At 36.8% G+C, this 18,038-nt stretch overlaps 1 protein-coding gene across 23 annotated transcripts in view; it reads left to right on the forward strand.

Moving 5' to 3' along the window:
* EPB41 (erythrocyte membrane protein band 4.1) overlaps nt 1–18,038 on the forward strand; it is a 187,410-nt gene that overhangs the window by 102,846 nt on the left and 66,526 nt on the right. For all 23 annotated transcript variants that reach the window (XM_058553449.1, XM_058553443.1, XM_058553448.1 and 20 more), the window contains 2 exons: nt 2,551–2,626; nt 10,906–11,124. In XM_058553449.1, coding sequence (XP_058409432.1) covers nt 2,551–2,626; nt 10,906–11,124 — 295 coding nt within the window. The remainder of the gene's footprint in view (nt 1–2,550; nt 2,627–10,905; nt 11,125–18,038) is intronic.

Genomic DNA, 18,038 nt, shown 5'->3' on the forward strand with positions numbered 1-18,038 from the left:
GCACACTCCGCTTCGGCAGCCCGGGGCTCACAGGTTTGGATCCTGGGCGCGGATCTATGCAGCGCTTATCAAGCCATGCTGTGGCAGGCGTCCCGCATATAGAGTGGAGGAAGATGGGCATGGATGTTAGCCCAGGGCCAGTCTTCCTCAGCAAAAAGAGGAGGATTGGCAACAGATGTTAGGGTTGATCTTCTTCACAAAAAAAAAAAATTTTTTTTTAATGATTCTATAGTTGTAACATAATATGTATAACCAGTCCTATTGATGGACGTTTTGGGTTAATCTCAACAGTCCAAGGTGATCCTTTGCATTTAGTTGTCACATCTCTTTAGTTTTCTTTAATCTGGAATAGTTTCTGAGTCTTTCATGTATTTCATAACGTTGAAAGTTTGAAGAGTCCAGACCAGTGATTTTATAAATGGTCACTTTGAGTTTGTCTGATGTTTCCTCGTGGTACATGAATCTTCAGGTTATACTCTTTTGGCAGGAATGTCACTGAACCATTGCTGAGTTAGAAGGCAGAAATTTTAATGTTGAAAATTTTTAGAGCTTTTCCAGCCACCATTTTTTTATCTCACTAAATATTCTCCGTAAGGTATTATAATTATATATATCATACTCTAAAAATGGTCACTGACTAAAGCTTGACTTTAATATTTTTTGAATATTGAATTTTTTGAATTCCAAGTGATTAACTTTTTTAGCCTCTCTATTGCATTTAACCCTGAGCTTGCCCACAGTGAAACTGGATATCTTCTTTAGCAGTAACCTAAACTTGTATCTCTTGTGTGGAAAGTTTGAGTTCCCCTTCTTACAATTGCTGTTAACAAAAGTAAAAGAGTTAATATTTGGGCCATTTCTGTTTAGATATGGTTATTTCTAATACAGTTAAACTTCCTTATTTTGGGTTAAATGGAGAGAAAAATCCAATCGGCACATACGATTTTTTTTTTTTAATGTTTTCATTTGATTAGATCTATTAACTTGAGGTCACTGGGGGATCTGGATTAATGGATAGATAATTTTAATATACTAGTACTTATTATCTTTCTTTTGTGCAGTCTCTTTTTTAAAAAAAATATTTTTTTATGGAGTGAAAGTAGGTCTTCTTCCTATCCGTTTTCTCCTAGCCTCTCAGTTTCCCTTCCCGGGAGTTCCCCTTCCTGGTTTCCCAAATACTATAACTAGTTATTGTATGTCCTCATAGGGATAGCTTATGCACATACATATAATCATATGTGTAATATATACTTTTTTCTAGCCCCCAACTTTCACTGTTGCTTTCTATATGTACTACTCTTGGCCTTGATGTTTTTTCACCTAACACTGTATCTTGGAGATGTATCTTCTCTTGCTAAATATATTTATTTAGATTGTTTCCAGACATTTTCTATTACAAACAATATCTCATACATATATAATTTTGACCACATTTAAGCATATGTTTAGATACATGTATTTATAAAATGAATAAATAGTAATACCTACTTCCTGGGGGTTTCTGTGAGGATTAAATGAGTTAATGTTTATCAGAGGGCTAGCCTAGTGCCTGGCATGCAACAAGTACTGAACAAAATGTCAGCATCATAACCAATCATGCTTATTTCTCCCTGAGATCAGGTGCTACTCTTTGGGAAGCCAACAGTCATGTTAGAAAAACCCTAAAGTAGCACTTAGCTGGAAAAGTTGAAATGCATACTCCATTTAACTTTTACTCATAATCTCTTATTTTCATTGTAGATAAAAAATATGACACACTTGTGTGAGTCTTAGCATTGAATTCTTGTAGTTTTCATATCTAAAATATTTTTATTAGAGCTATAGTTTCTACGAGCCACCTATCTTACCTCTTCCTTCTTATTTCTAAAATAATCTCCTAATCTCACCCATATTAACAGAAAGAATGCTTTTGTTTATTTGAGATAATATTGAGAGATATCACAAATAATGCCAGAACCAAAAAAGAGCATCCATGGATCACTTGAATGACATCTGAGGACCCCGAGTAGTATATAGATCACGTTTTGAAAACCTTTGCTACGAACATGTTGACCTGTAGGATGATTTCCCTAATGTATTTTGCCTATATAGTTTCAGTCCTTTTTGGTTGTTTTTTGTTGTTGTTGAGGAAGATTCGCCCTGAGCTAACATCCGTTGCCACTCTTCCTCTGTTTTGTATGTGGGTCACCACCACAGCATGGCTGATGAGTGGTGTAGGTGAATACCTGGGATCCAAACCCATGAACCCAGGCCACCAAAGCGGAGTGTGCTGAACTTAACCACTAGGCCATTCGCCGGCCACTATATAGTTTTAGTCCTTTGTAAAGAAGACTATTGTATTAAGTTGGATAAAAAAATGAGATCCTCTAACTCTTAAATAGTGTCTAAACAACTTTCTTCTTTTTCTTTTTTAAATAAAAGTAATATTTTATCCACGAAGCATGAAAATATTAAAAGGCCTCAGGAAAAAACTTTTGAATATTTTTAGGTACTTCTAACAATCAGAAACTTAGGCATAAGCATAAATTTCTTTTGTGTTTATTTCTACAGGTGTCCCTTGGAATTTCACATTTAATGTAAAGTTTTATCCACCAGACCCAGCACAGTTAACAGAAGATATAACAAGGTAAATAATTTATTAATAGTTAAATATGTATTAAGTAATTCTCATTATCATAAGCTCTGGGAATTTCCCTATGCAGAATTGAAGAAAAATGATGAGCTATTAACCTAAGATAGAAAGTTTCTGGTCACTGCAAGGCAGGCTTGCAAATAAGTGAGCCTAAAAGCCTCAAATATCTGTGACTTGCCTGGAGGAAATTGTCAGGGGAATTAACCTTGCCTATGGTGGGTATTATGCCAAGCTGTGGACAGCGAACCTGTAAATCATAGCACTCTCCAAAGGGCAAGACACAAATAGAGTGGTAGAATAGCTCTGCTGTTTGTTGGTTTTGTTTTTTTTTAATACTCCTCTCCCACCGTGATCTATCTTATAGGGATCAAAAAAGCTAAAGTCTCAATGTTATTATTATTTCTTTCTATCTTCCTTTTAAAGTGCATGATTAGGTACATGATCCTTATGAACTGAATCTTCCTCAGTAATTTTTGAACCACTTAATTTATGAAATAAATGTTGCACTCTTTAAAAACAGCTTACTAATTTCCTTTAAGAAACTAGCCTTTATTGGATGCTATATAAATATTAACAAAAAAATAAAATGGAAAAGTGGTATACTGTAAAGAGTACTACTGTACATGTTTATGTCCATGACGTCTTGCCTGGAGCCTTATACATAGTAGGTGCATGGCAAATGTTTGTTAAATTGAACTGTTGGTTGTTGAGAAACTGCTTTATAATTCTGATTTTGCTGTCAACTATCTGATTTCAGACAAATATACAATCTCTGGGCCTCAGTTTTCATATCTCTCAAATAAGGGAATAGCCTAAGTAAACTCTTAAAGTCTGATTGTTAAGTAGTGTGAAATGTCTGTACCATTTTTTTAAATTATTCTTTGTCTAGTTATCCTTAGTATGTTCTTGAAGTTGAGATGCCATATCTCTGCCTAAAAAAATTGTTTTGGTTATTTCTTTTTTACAGGTAATATCTGTCTCTTAGAGTTTCTACTTATTCATCTTTCTTCATTGAGGTTTATTATGTATAAAACAAAACAAATCCCTAAAAATATTTGCGAATTACCTACATTTTAGAGGAGTTTAAGATTCTTGTGACTTGGTTGGCGTTGCTCTGATTTTTTTTTTTTTTTAATTGATGTTTTAATGGTTTCTAACATTGTGAAATTTTGGGTTGTACATTTTTGTTTGTCCATCACCATATATATGACTCCCTTCACCCCTTGTGCCCACCTCTCACCCCCCCACCCCGCACCCCCACCCCCACCCCCACCCCCACTGCCCCTGGTAACCACAGTCCAGTTTTCTCTGTCCATGTGTTGGTTTATATTCCGCATATGAGTGAGATCATACAGTGTTTGTCTTTCTCTTTCTGGCTTATTTCACTTAACATAATACGCTCCAGGCCCATCCATGTTGTTGCAAATGGGACGATTTTGTCTTTTTTTATGGCTGAGTAGTAGTCCATTGTATATATATACCACATTTTCTTAATCCAATCGTCTGTCGAGGGACACTTAGGTTGCTTCCACTTCTTGGCTATGGTGAATAATGCTGCAATGAACATAGGGGTGCATAAGCCTCTTTGGATTGTTGATTTCAGGTGCGTTGGATAGATTCCCAGTAGTGGGATGGCTGGATCATAGGGCATCTCTATTTTTAATTCTTTGAGGAATCTCCATACCGTTTTCCATAGAGGCTGCACCAATTTGCATTCCCACCAGCTGTGTATGAGGGTTCCTGTTTCTCCACATCCTCTCCAACATTTGTTGTTTTTTGTCTTGGTGATTATAGCCATTCTAACAGGCGTGAGGTGGTATCTTAGTGTTGTTTTGATTTGCATTTCCCTGATGATTAGTGATGTTGAGCATCTTTTCATGTGCCTATTGGCCATCTGTATATCTTCCTTGGAGAAGTGTCTGTTCATTTCCTCTGCCCATTTTTTGATCGGGTTGTTTGTTTTTTTGTTGTTCAATTGTGTGAGTTCTTTATATATTATGGAGATCAACCCCTTGTCTGATGTATGTTTTGCAAATATTCTTTCCCAGCTGGTTGGTTGTCTGTTCATCTTGATTCTGGTTTCATTTGTCTTATAAAAGCTCTTTAATCTGATAAAGTCCCACTTGTTTATTTTTTCTTTAGTTTCCCTAGTCTGGGTAGGCATGTCATCCGAAAAGATTCCTTTAAAACCAATGTCAAATAGTGTGTTGCCTATATTTTCTTCTATGAGTTTTATAGTTTCAGGTCTCACCTTCAGGTCTTTGATCCATTTTGAGTTAATTTTTGTGAATGGCGATAGCACATGGTCCACTTTCATTCTTTTGCATGTGGCTGTCCAGTTTTCCCAGCACCATTTATTGAAGAGACTTTCCTTTCTCCATTGCATGTTCTTAGCACCTTTGTCGAAAATTAGCTGTCCGTATATGTGTGGTTTTATTTCTGGGCTTTCAATTCTGTTCCATTGATCTGTGTGTCTGTTTTTGTACCAGTACCATGCTGTTTTGATTACTATTGCTTTGTAGTATGTTTTGAAGTCAGGGATTGTGATGCCTCCTGCTTTGTTCTTTTTCTTTAGGATTTCTTTAGCTATTCGGGGTCTTTTGTTGCCCCATATAAATTTTAGTATTCTTTTTTCTATTTCTGTGAAGAATGTCATTGGGATTCTGATTGGGATTGCATTGAATCTGTAGATTGCTTTAGGTAATATAGACATTTTAACTATGTTTATTCTTCCAATCCACGTGCATGGGATATCTTTCCATTTCTTTATGTCCTCATGGATTTCTTTCAATAATGTCTTGTAGTTCTCATTGTATAGGTCCTTCACCTCCTTGGTAAGATTTATTCCTAGGTATTTTATTCTTTTTGATGCAATTGTAAATGGTATTATCTTTTTGAGCTCTCTTTCTGTTAGTTCATTATTAGCATATAGAAATGCAACTGATTTTTGTAGATTGATTTTGTACCCTGCAACTTTGCTGTAGTTGTTGATTGTTTCTAATAGTTTTCCAACAGATTCTTTAGGGTTTTCTATATATACAATCATGTCATCTGCAAATAGTGAGAGTTTCACTTCTCTGTTACCTATTTGGATTCCTTTTATTCCTTTTTCTTGCCTAATTGCTCTGGCCAAAACCTCCAGTACTATGTTGAACAGGAGTGGTGAGAGTGGGCAGCCCTGCCTTGTTCCTGTTCTCAGAGGAATGGCTTTCAGTCTTTCCCCGTTGAGTATGATGTTGGCTGTGGGTTTGTCATATATGGCCTTTATTATGTTGAGGTACTTTCCTTCTATTCCCATTTTATTGAGAGTTTTTATCATAAATGAATGTTGTATCTTGTCAAATGCCTTCTCTGCGTCTATTGAGATGATCATGTGGTTTTTATTCTTTGTTTTGTTGATGTGATGTATCACGTTGATTGATTTGCGGATGTTGAACCATCCCTGCGTCTCTGGTATAAATCCCACTTGCTCATGGTGTATGATCTTTTTAATGTATTGTTGTATTCGGTTTGCCAATATTTTGTTGAGGATTTTTGCATCAATGTTCATCAGCGATATTGGCCTGTAATTTTCTTTCTTTGTATTGTCTTTACCTGGTTTTGGTATCAGGGTGATGTTGGCCTCATAGAATGATTTAGGAAGCGTTCCATCTTCCTCTATTTTTTGGAATAGTTTGAGAAGGATGGGTATTAAATCTTCTTTGAATGTTTGGTAAAATTCACTGGAGAAGCCATCTGGTCCTGGACTTTTATTTTTTGGGAGGTTTTTGATTACTATTTTAATCTCTTTACTTGTTATTGGTCTATTCAGATTCTCCATTTCTTCTTGGTTCAATTTTGGGAGGTTGTATAAGTCTAAGAATTTATCCATTTCTTCTAGATTGTCCAATTTGTTGGCATATAATTTCTCATAGTATTCTCTTATAATCCTCTGTATTTCCATGGTATCCGTTGTAATTTCTCCTCTTTCATTTCTAATTTTATTTACTTGAGCCTTTTCTCTTTTTTTCTTAGTAAGCCTGGCTAAGGGTTTGTCGATTTTGTTTAACTTCTCGAAGAACCAACTCTTTGTTTCATTAATCCTTTCTACTGTTTTTTTGGTCTCAATTTCATTTATTTCTGCTCTGATTTTTATTATTTCTCTCCTTCTGCTGGCTTTGGGCTTTGTTTGTTCTTCTTTTTCTAGTTCTGTTAGGTGTAATTTAAGGTTGCCTATTAGGGCTTTTTCTTGTTTGTTAAGGTGGGCTTGTATCGCTATGAGTTTCCCTCTCAGGACCGCTTTTGCTGCATCCCATATGGTTTGATATGGCATGTTATCATTTTTGTTTGTTTCCAGATAGTTTTTGATTTCTCTTTAATTTCATCAATGATCCATTGGTTGTTCAGTAGCATGTTGTTTAATCTCCACATTTTTGTCACTTTCCCAGTTTTTTTTTTCATGGTTCATTTCCAGTTTCATAGCCTTATGGTCTGAAAAGATGCTTGTTATGATTTCAATCTTCTTAAATTTATTGAGGCTTGCTTTGTTTCCCAACATATGGTCTATCCTAGAGAATGTTCCATGCGCACTTGAGAAGAATGTGTAGTCAGCTGTTTTTGGATGGAGTGCTCTGTATATGTCTACTAGGTCCATCTCGTCCAGTTTTTCATTTAAGTCTAATATTTCTTTATTAACTTTTTGTCTGGATGATCTATCCATTGCTGTAAGTGGGGTGTTAAGATCCCCTACTATTATTGTGTTGTTGTTGATTTCTCCTTTTAGGTTTGTTAATAGTTGCTTTATGTACATTGGTGCTCCTATGTTGGGTGCATATATATTTATAAGTGATATGTCTTCTTGATGTAGTGTCCCTTTTATCATTATATATTTCCCTTCTTTGTCTTTCTTAACCTGTTTTATCTTGAAGTCTGCTTTGTCTGATATGAGTATGGCAACACCTGCTTTCTTTTGTTTTCCATTAGCTTGGAGTATTGTCTTCCATCCTTTCACTCTGAGCCTGTGCTTGTCTTTAGTGCTAAGATGTGTTTCCTGAAGGCAGCATATTGTTGGGTCTTGCTTTTTAATCCATCCTGCCACTCTGTATCTTTTGATTGGAGAGTTCAATCCATTTACATTTAAGGTAATTATTGATATATGAGGGCTTAATGTTGCTGTTTTGTCACTTATTTTCTGGTTCTTTTGCATTTCCTTTGTTTCTTGTCCCATTTGTTTTGGACTGCCAATTCAGTTTGGTTGTTCTGTCTTATGATTCTTCTAGTTTTCTCTTTGTTTATCATATGTGGTTTTGCTTTGATTATTTGTTTAGTGGTTACCTTGAGGTTTGGGCAAAAAATCTTGTGTATGAGATAGTCCATTATCTGATAGCCTCCTATTTCCTTATACTAAGTCAATTCAGTCACTTTCCTCTTCCCCTTCTAAGTTGTTCTTGTTATACCTTATTCTATCTTGTGTTGTGGCTGTGTGTTTACAGTGATGAGGTTAAATTTATTTTTGGTGAATTTCTTCCTTTGATCTTTGAGTTTAGTATTTAAGTGGTTGCTAACCTATTCCGGTAAAGATCTACTATTTCTCTGATTTTGTCTACCTACTTTTCTCCTTCCTCCAAGCTTTGTGTTCCCTTTCTCTTCTTTTTTTCAGGCCTGAGGGCCTTCTTGAGTATTTCTTGTAGTGGGGGTCTCGTGGCCGTGAACTCCCTTAGCTTTTGTTTATCTGGGAGAGTTACTATTTCTCCATCATATTTGAAGGATATTTTTGCTGGATAGAGTATTCTTGGCTGAAAGTTTTTGTCTTTCAGTATTTTGAATATATCATTCCAGTCTCTTCTAGCCTGAAAAGTTTCTGTTGAGAAATCTGCTGAGAGCCTGATGGGAGTTCCTTTGTACGTTATTTTTTGTTTTTGTCTAGCTGTCCTTAATATTGTTTCTTTGTCGTTGACCCTGGCTAGCCTTACCACTAGGTGTCGTGGTGAAGGCCTTTGTCTGTTAATATATATAGGTGTCCTGTTGGCTTCGCTTACTGGTATTTCCTGCTCCTTCCCCAGAATTGGGAAATTCTCAGCTATTATTTCCTTGAATAGGCTCTCTGTTCCTCTTTCCCTCTCCTCTCCCTCAGGAATACCTATAATTCTTATGTTACATTTTCTAATAGAGTCAGATATTTCTCGGAGTCTTTCTTCATTTCTTTTTAGTCTTAGTTCTCTCTCCTCTTCCATCTGGAGTATATCTGTATTCCTATCCTCTAAAGTACTAATTCTTTCCTCCATATTGTCAGCTCTGTTCTTTAAAGATTTCAGATTCTCCTTTATCTCCTCCATTGTGTTCTTCATCTCCATCAGCACTGATTGGTTTTTCTTTATGATTTCAATCTCTTTTGTGAAGAAACTCCTAATCTCATTGAATTGTTTGTCTGTGTTGTCTCATATTTCGTTGAGTGTTTTTATGATAGCTATTTTGAAATCTCTGTCATTTAGTTTATGGATTTCTGTGTCTTTGGGGTTGATTTCTGGGTGCTTGTCATTTTGTTTCTGGTCTGGTGATTTCATATATTTTTGCATTGTGGTTCCTATGTTGGTTTTGTTTTTCCTCATCCTGGAAGTCTCTGGTTGCAATTTCCACCTGGCGCCACTGTCTGATGGTAAAGGGCTGTGTAGTCTAAGCCCTCTGCGCTCTGCCCCGGTTTTTCTGCTGCGATCTGCAGTCCCCCCCCCCCCCCCCCCCCCCCGGTGCGATCCACGGGTCCAGTTGTTTGATCAGGTCTGCCTCCGATCGCTAGATCTGGTCAGTTGAGCTGCAGAGTCCGGGTTGGGGGGGTGGGGAGCTCTCTCTTTTGCCCTCTGGGTCCCTGACGTGGGAGGCTTCTCGTTTCCCCTCTTTATCGCTCTCTGGGGTGCTCAGATGTTGATGGTAGCCCTGTGGCTCCTTTGAGTCCTCTGTGCGGGAGTTTCCCACTAGCTGAGAGAGTCCGAAGAGCCACGGTTTCCCGCCGAGGGCCGCCCCTCCCCCCTCTCTGGGAGCCCCGCCCACCAGGATCGCTGATCTGATGGGGAGGGAGTGGAGTTCTCCTTACCTCTCCCCACTTCCTCCGGGGGCCCAGCACGTTCCACTCTCAGGTGTGCGGCAGTGTGGATCCCTCCGCTCTAGGTTTTCACTGTCTGGGATTCCGTTGTTGGTCTGTGACTGTTGCTTTTGTTGTATCTTGTCGGGGGAAGAGTTCACGGGAAAGCTCACTCCGCCATGATGCTGACGTCCTCTGATTTTTTTTTAAAAACATGTATGCAGTGATTATAGATAGCAAAAGCTCTTGCTGATGCCTTTGTTATTCAATATCTTATTATGGTCAAAGCAAGGATATAATTCTAATTAATACAGGAATTCCAATTTAATCATAACCTCCTGGTTTTCCTGTTTGGCAAAACAGTCTGAAGGGGTCAACTCAGTCAGTTAGAACAAGTGCTAAGGAGGTCAGGGTCATAGGCGTGAACATTATACTAGAGAGGAGGGTCTAATGTACGTAGGGCACTCGGTTTGTTGGACTGAAGTGTTTTAACCCCGATTTGAATTCCCAGCAGTTTAACACACAGGTGGAATCAGTCTTACAAGATGATAGTGCGTGGAAGGCTGCATGCAACTTAGCCCATCTTGGAGGAAAATACACTGGAAAATGTTCATATCCTAGTGAAAATATGTCAATAATGTCATCTTTGTATTTGAAGGGCAGTATTTACACATTTGGCAAAGCAATGTGATAGACAACAAAGGGCCCGATTTTGGAGCCAAACAGCTTGTTACTATCTGACATTGAGCAAGCTTAGCCTTTGAGGCTGCCTCCTCATCTATAATCTGGCAATGATACCCACCTCACAGGTTTTTGTGTGAAGATTAGATAATTTATGTATATATGGTACTTAGTGCTTGCAACAAAATATTAGTTTCTTCACCTCCTTCCACTTTTCCCAGCTTTTTCTCTTTTCTTTCTAAACTGCTTTCCAACCATCAGTCCAACACAATTACAGCTTTGTTTTTTTTTTTTTTAACTTTTTATATGGAAAAATGTCAAACACACGGACAGGAAAAAATGATAGTTCAATGAACAATCATATAGATTGTTATATAGAATGAACAGTTATTAATATTATCTCATATTTACTTAATCTCTCTTTTTTATCCTCTCTCCTTCCCTCCCTCCCTCTCCTCTTTTCTTCCTTTTTTTCTCTCTATATTTTGTTATTGTTGTTGTTGCTGACATGGTAACATCTTTTCTCTTTTGGCTATAGATATTATTTATGTCTTCAGCTTCGGCAGGACATAGTTGCAGGGCGTCTGCCTTGTTCCTTTGCGACTTTAGCGTTATTAGGTTCTTACACCATCCAGTCTGAGCTGGGAGACTATGACCCAGAACTCCATGGTGCGGATTATGTTAGTGATTTTAAACTGGCCCCAAATCAGACCAAGGAACTTGAAGAGAAGGTCATGGAACTGCATAAGTCATACAGGTAAGTATTGTTCTGTGTTTGTTTTGGCAATAAGTTTAAACTCTTGACCTGAGATAGATTCAAGTGTTTGCCTTAGCGGGAACATGGTGCCATAGAAAGAGTCAGCATGAGTTCAATATCCATCCCGATTCTTTGGGCAAGCCTTTTAAGCCCTCTGAACCTCGGTTTTCTCATCAGAGTAATGGGTGTTGCATTGTAGGATGAAAACTAAATGAGGTAATGTATGTAAAGCACTAAACACCATATCTGGCACGTAGTAGGTGCTCAATAAATGGTAGCTATTGTTATTACTGCCTTACCTTTTTTTTTTAGGTTTTAAACTTATTATGTTGTCTTAGGTGCCTTGAGATCCTTAGAGCAGGGGTTCTTAGCTTAGGATCTACGTACATGGATAGACTTCAGAGGGCCCATGAAACCCCTGAAGGTATTTTTAAAAGTCTTTATTGAATTCATTGGTTTTTTTCATGGAAATAGTTGGTAATGTTGGAAAGTATCATAACATAGTGATCAAGAACAAGGGCTTATAGTCAGAATGAGCTGGGTTAAAATCTTGGCTCTGCTTGGTCTTGGCCTTGTGACTTGGGGTAATTCACTTAATGTCTCTGAGCCTCAGGTTCCTTATATGTCTGATGGAGATCATTACCTCAGAGGAAATAGAGTGATTGATAGGATAATAAAAGGTAATGTGTGGAAAGACTTAATACAATGTCTTAAGTGGTAAAATTTCAACAAATGTTAGCTAATGTTGAAGTGCCAGCATAATTTGTTTCTTTCTGCCATATATCCCATTGTTATTTGAGTGACTTGTTATAGCTAAATTTTACAAGCTGCCTTAGCTTCTTACTGTGAATGTCTGATCTTGGCCTTGAGTTAGTACCCTGAGTTATGTTAGCATGAGTTAGGTTACAATGCTTCAGAGGGTCACACTGCTAAGAGAGAAATCCAAAGAATGGTATTAGTAGGCTTTCCGTGATAGTAACAAGTATTCTTTCTAGCTGTTGAGCCATCTTGTATTCCTTGGAGTGGTTCCATTAGGATTACATGGATTGGAATGCTTTGAATAAGAGAGCTTTAAGTCAAGGTGTCCCAATCCTGGCTGCCTTATTGCCCTTGTAGGTTCTGGTACCTCAGTCATAAGAACCATAATAAAGACTTTAAAGTCTACAACCTACATAGCAGTAGTCTTGTAAGAACCACCATTCTCTCATGGGGCCACACTGTTTCCATGGAGAACTGCCAAAGTTTGCTTTGCAAGTTTGGGCGTTCACATTCCAACGCACTGATGATTAGGATCACTAAATACACCACTTTCAATTTGTTGATGTAACTTAAGGATGTTGTATTGTCCTTAAATACATTTTTAAATACTTTTATTTATGTTCTGATTGTGATTCTAGAAATTTATCTATGTATATAAATATAAATATATATTTTATACTCACACACATATATACATACAAAAGCAAGTAATGGAAAGAAACAATTAATTAAAATAATATGATTTGTTAGAATGTCAGGATTGTAGGGGAATGTTCTTTTTACTTTCTAATAATTTTAAAATAATTTTCATTATTAGTAGTATAATCTTTGGGCAATTGGTAAAACAATAAAAAAAAATATTTTACTGCTGCTGTGGAGCCAGACAGCAGAAAATAGTGGTGTCAGATTATGATTGATACCTTAAATCTGATGATTCTTTTGTTATTTGATCATAATAGAATCTCAGATTTGGGAGGACATAATAGTGTAACTCTCATCCAGTGCTTATTTGCCTTTGTAGCATTGTTACGTAATCATCATAATCATCATCATAATTATAAGCAGCTAATTATTGTGTATCTATTATTATGTGCCAGATACTATGCTAAGCACTTTATATACAATACCACATTTAATCTTTATAACCACTCTTTGAGTTAGGCAAGCAGTTCTCAAAGGGTGGTTTATAGACCCCCCGCAGTCTTCAAGATTCTTTCGAGGGGTCTGTGAGGTTGAAATTATTTTCGTAATAATACTAAGATGTTATTTGCCTTTTTCACTGTGTTGAAATGGGTGGAGCACAAATCAAGAAAATGGCACCAAACTGTACTAGTAGTCATTATATTCTTTATCAACATGCGCTGTTATTTTATGTTTTAACTTGGAATTAAAAATAAAATTAAATCGGCCAGTTCACTTAAAAATTTTCTTGATGAAGCAGTAAAAAGTATTAATTTTATTAAATCTTAAATATATTTCTGTTTAATATTGGGTGTGATTAAATGGCAAGTATACATAAAGCCCTCTAACTGCATACTGAAGTACAACAGTTGTCTCAAGGAAAAGCACTTGTGTAATTGTTTTGAGTTATGAGCTGAATTAGCCAACTTTTTGATGGAACACCATTTCTACTCAAAAAAATGACTAACTGTGATTATTCAGACTTGGTTATTTGGCAGACATTCTCTCAAAAATGAAGTGAGTCAGTACTTTTAGAGTTAGTAAACAACTGACAGTATTTGTTGCTAATGACAAAATTCAAGCTTTCAAGTGAAAATTAGAATTTTGGAAAACTTGTATTTGCCATCATGATCTTGACAGGTTCCAAATACTTAAAGACTTTTCTGATGAAATTGGTGATGATTTTAATGAATACAATTTTTTTAATATTATTGTACAATGAAATGTGTCAACATTTGGAAGACGTATTACTTGATGAACCAATATTTTTCAGATATGAAACGTATGATATTACCAAATCATGCATGGGTAAAAAAGGTCCATTCAAAATGCAAGATAGATCAATGGGTTTTAATGTAACATGGTACAAAAAGTTCATTGGTATGTTTTCAGATTTCACTTTGCAACTAACCTTTAAGAAACTGTCATTATTGAGTTTTGGTGTAGTATCAAAGAATAATATTTTTAATTATCAGTCCTTCCTTTTCCAACTACATATCTATGTGAGGTCAGGTTTCTTTATATACTACAACTAAATCAACATATTACAGAAGCAGATCGAGAATCCAAATGAATGTAGAAGCAGATAGGAGAATCCAACTGTCTTCTAAGCCAGACATTAAAAAAATTTATAAATGTGTAAAACAATGTCACTTTTTTACTACATTTTGGGAAAATATTGTCATTTTTCGCACAAAAAAGTTATTCATGTTAAGTATGAGTTTATTATTGTTACTCTTTAAAGATTTAATATTTTTATATTTTCTTAGTTTTAATTTCTAATATAGTAAATATTGATAGAAATAACTATCGTAAAGAAAAGCTCTTTGGGGTCCTCAATAATTATTAAGAGAGTGAAGGGATCTTCAGGTCAAAAAGCTTAAGAATCACTGAGCTAGGCAATAAAACAGAAGCATGGGCCCTGGAGTCAGCCTGTCTTACTTTGCATTCAGACTTCATTCCTTATTAACTTTATGACTCTTAGTAAGTTACTTAAGCTCTAAGCTTCAGTTTTTTCATCTGAAAAATAAAGGTGATAATGTGAATTTTGTGATTGTTAAATCAGAAAATTCATATGAAGTGCTTAGCACAATGATTAATATATAGTGCGAGTTCAAATATTTGCTAGGATAATAATAATTCTTATCCCCATTTTACAAGTAATGAATGTGAGTCTGGGTTTAGAGAACCACTCTTTGGAACTTAGCAGAATTTAAACCCAAATAAGTGAAACAATCTCAGAGGACAGATGGATTTGGTCCAGTTGATGTTCTGTTAGGTATATGGATAGAAATTGAGCAATAATGGATTGCCATGACTGGAAAATTTAGAAGTCTGTCATCTTGGAATTTACTTGCTGCTTTTTGGAAAGATTGGCAACCCTCACAAATAGAAAGCCACATGAAAATGTTAATTATGTCCAACAATATGGCATTTTAACCAGTCCAAAGAAACTTCTGTTTAGGCAGAAGAAGCGTTTTACTCTGCATTGAAAAGTACAAGCAAACACCACCCTGCTCCTCAGATAAACAGAAGACAGCCTACTTACATGCAACAAGGGCCCTTAGTAGTGGCCCTTTGCCCAGACAGAGACTTTGAAGCTATAATTAACACTTTAAATTTACACTAGAAAATCAAGCTTTAAAATTAACTGCCCTCCATTAATGGGTACTAGGGAAGTATGTAAACTTGTCAGTTGTTCCCCACTTAATTATTTGAAATCACAGTCCTTAATTAGGAGATGCAACAAATGTTATTAAAAAGCTGTCACATAACACTGGAACTCACTGAATGGCTTTACATCCTGACCCCACTAGCTCAAAATAAATAGAGGGAAACTTTGTTATAACTTCTCTTTTTAATGGGCAAGAGTTAATCAGTGCCAAAGCTCCCTAGTTAGGTACTATTGTAAGCTGCAGTACTTTCAAGTAGTAAATTATTAGGTGGTAATGAATAAATTCAAGACAGTACTCTTAGTGGTTTAGAGGTGTCTAATCTCTTCCCAGCTAGTTTGTTATTACTTTCAAGAATGTTGGAGGGCCGGCCCCGTGGCTTAGCAGTTAAGTGCTCGCGCTCCGCTACTGGCGGCCTGGGCCCGGATCCCGGGTGCGCACTGACATACCGCTCGTCTGGCCACACTGAAGCCGCGTCCCACACACAGCAACTAGAAGGATGTGCAACTATGACATACAACTATCTACTGGGGCTTTGGGGGAAAAAAAAGGAGGAGGATTGGCAATAGATGTTAGCTCAGAGCCGTTCTTCCTCAGCAAAAAGAGGAGGATTAGCATGGGTGTTAGCTCAGGGCTGATCTTCCGCACAAAAAAAAAAAAAGAGAGAATCTTGGAAAATTTAGGAAAAACCATGATCTTTAAAATTTTAAGCTGAAAATAATTTAATTTGTGATATTAAACTTGTAAAATATATGTATTATATTTACATGCACAGATATCTATGGGTGGTGGGATTATGGAAGATTTTCTTTTTTTATATATACTTTTAATGATATTTTCCAGATTGTATACAATGAATGTGTATGACTTTTATAATCAGAAAAAGCTTCCTGAAACAGTTTTGTTCTAAAGCCGTTAGGTGGGATAGAGCAAGATAAGTCATTCACGCAGATGGCCAGTCTGGCTGGGGATATTGGGGTCTAAGGAGGGTGGAGAGTATTCATGGGTGGGGGACCAGCCTGGCATGAGAAGTCAGATCTCAAATAGGATGAAGAGCGTAGTCATGTGTAGGCATGTGGTACTGGTTATCAGAGGCAGAGCAGAGTGAGAAGGGCATCCACACAGGGGTAAGGCCTGCATAGGGTGGAGGGCATCCATGTGGGGTGGAGTGAGAAGGGCATCCACACGGCGGTAAGGCCTGCATACCTGCATAGGGTGGAGGGCATCCATTTAGGGTGGTGCTTGATACAGGGTGTTGAAGCCTGAGCAGGGTGAAGAAGATATCCATGGAAGGGGTGGCCTAATACCAGGAGTCAGAACCTGAGTGAGATAAGGAGGACATCCATGTGTGGAGAGCAGCCCAGCATAGGGGATTTAGAGTCCAAGCGGGTGAAGAGGGCATCCACGTTGGGGAGGGGTCAGTGGCAGCAATGACAGTTATATACAGGGGGTTGATCAAATTAGTCAATATATTAAGGATAATGGGAGCCAGGTTTCTCACTGTCAGTAAAAGGAGATACAAATTATGGAGAGGGAGAAATAAAATGATCTCTGTGGTGTTGCTTCAAAAATGGAGGTTTCAGTGTGAACTCATGGTTTCTGATAGATCAATAAATATAGATGTAAATAGGTACATACACATATATACATACATACATGCATGCATACTCACATACTAACTCTACATTGTGCCAGAAGGAGATGTCAAAAAATGAGGAGAAATGATCAGAAGGACACAGAATCTAGCTTGAAGACGCTCCCACTGACCAAATCTGGGACAATTTAAGCACTAAAATAAATAAGGAAAATAATTGATTATGTTGCATTAAATAAAATGGGAATCCATGAGTCCGTACTGATATAAATAAATGAATAAGTTGAAAGTTTGGTAAGGAATAGATATTCAAAAGGTTTCAAAATACATTCCCACAAAATGTTTATTAATTACAAAGAGATAAAGAGGAATTTCACAGAGGAGAAGCCTGGCAGACATCAGTAATCAAAAAGAACCTCATCTGTGAAGGGACAAATGGAAATCATGTACCACCTGATAGGATGCAGTGAGACCACAGGGCCGCTTCAGTGATATTCCTGTCAAAGATGCACCACCTGAATTAACTCACGGAGAAACATCAGACAGGCCCGAATTGAGGGGTATTCTATAGAATAACTGGCCTATAATCTTTAAAAGGTCAAGATTATGAAAATCAAAGAAAGATTAAAGAACTGTTCCAGACTGAAGAAGACTAAAGAGACATGAACTAAATGAAACTCGTGATGCTAAACTGGATCCTTCTGCTATACAGAACATTTTGAAACAACTGGCTAAGCTTGAATGAGGTCTGAGGATTAGATGGCAGTAATGTATTAATATTTATTTCCTGGTTTTGACAGTTGTATTGAGGTTATGTTAAGATAATGTCCTTGTTTATAGGAATTACACACCAAAGTATTTGGGAGTGATGGGTCATCAGGTTGACAGTTGACCCTCAAGTGGTTCAGGAAAAAATTATTTGTATTGTAGGTAACTTTTAAGTTTGTATGTTTTAAAAATTTTTTAATTATATAAAAAATTTTAAATGCAAGCATTGGCCAAACCTCGAATATAGATATTATTTTAAACTAACAGGGAAAGCCATAGTTTTAAAGTTGAAGATGTCTTCTTAATACAATTTTAAAGCATGCTTACTTAGAAAAGCATTTAACTACAGTTTGAAATGTAAATCTGTATTCAAATTGACCCCATTAATGTCCCTTAGAGTTGGAGGAGGGAGTATGGGAAAGATTTTATCATGATTGCTT

This window comes from Diceros bicornis, chromosome 13, assembly GCF_020826845.1.
Source record: "Diceros bicornis minor isolate mBicDic1 chromosome 13, mDicBic1.mat.cur, whole genome shotgun sequence".
In the NCBI taxonomy this organism is placed as follows: Eukaryota; Metazoa; Chordata; class Mammalia; order Perissodactyla; family Rhinocerotidae; genus Diceros; species Diceros bicornis.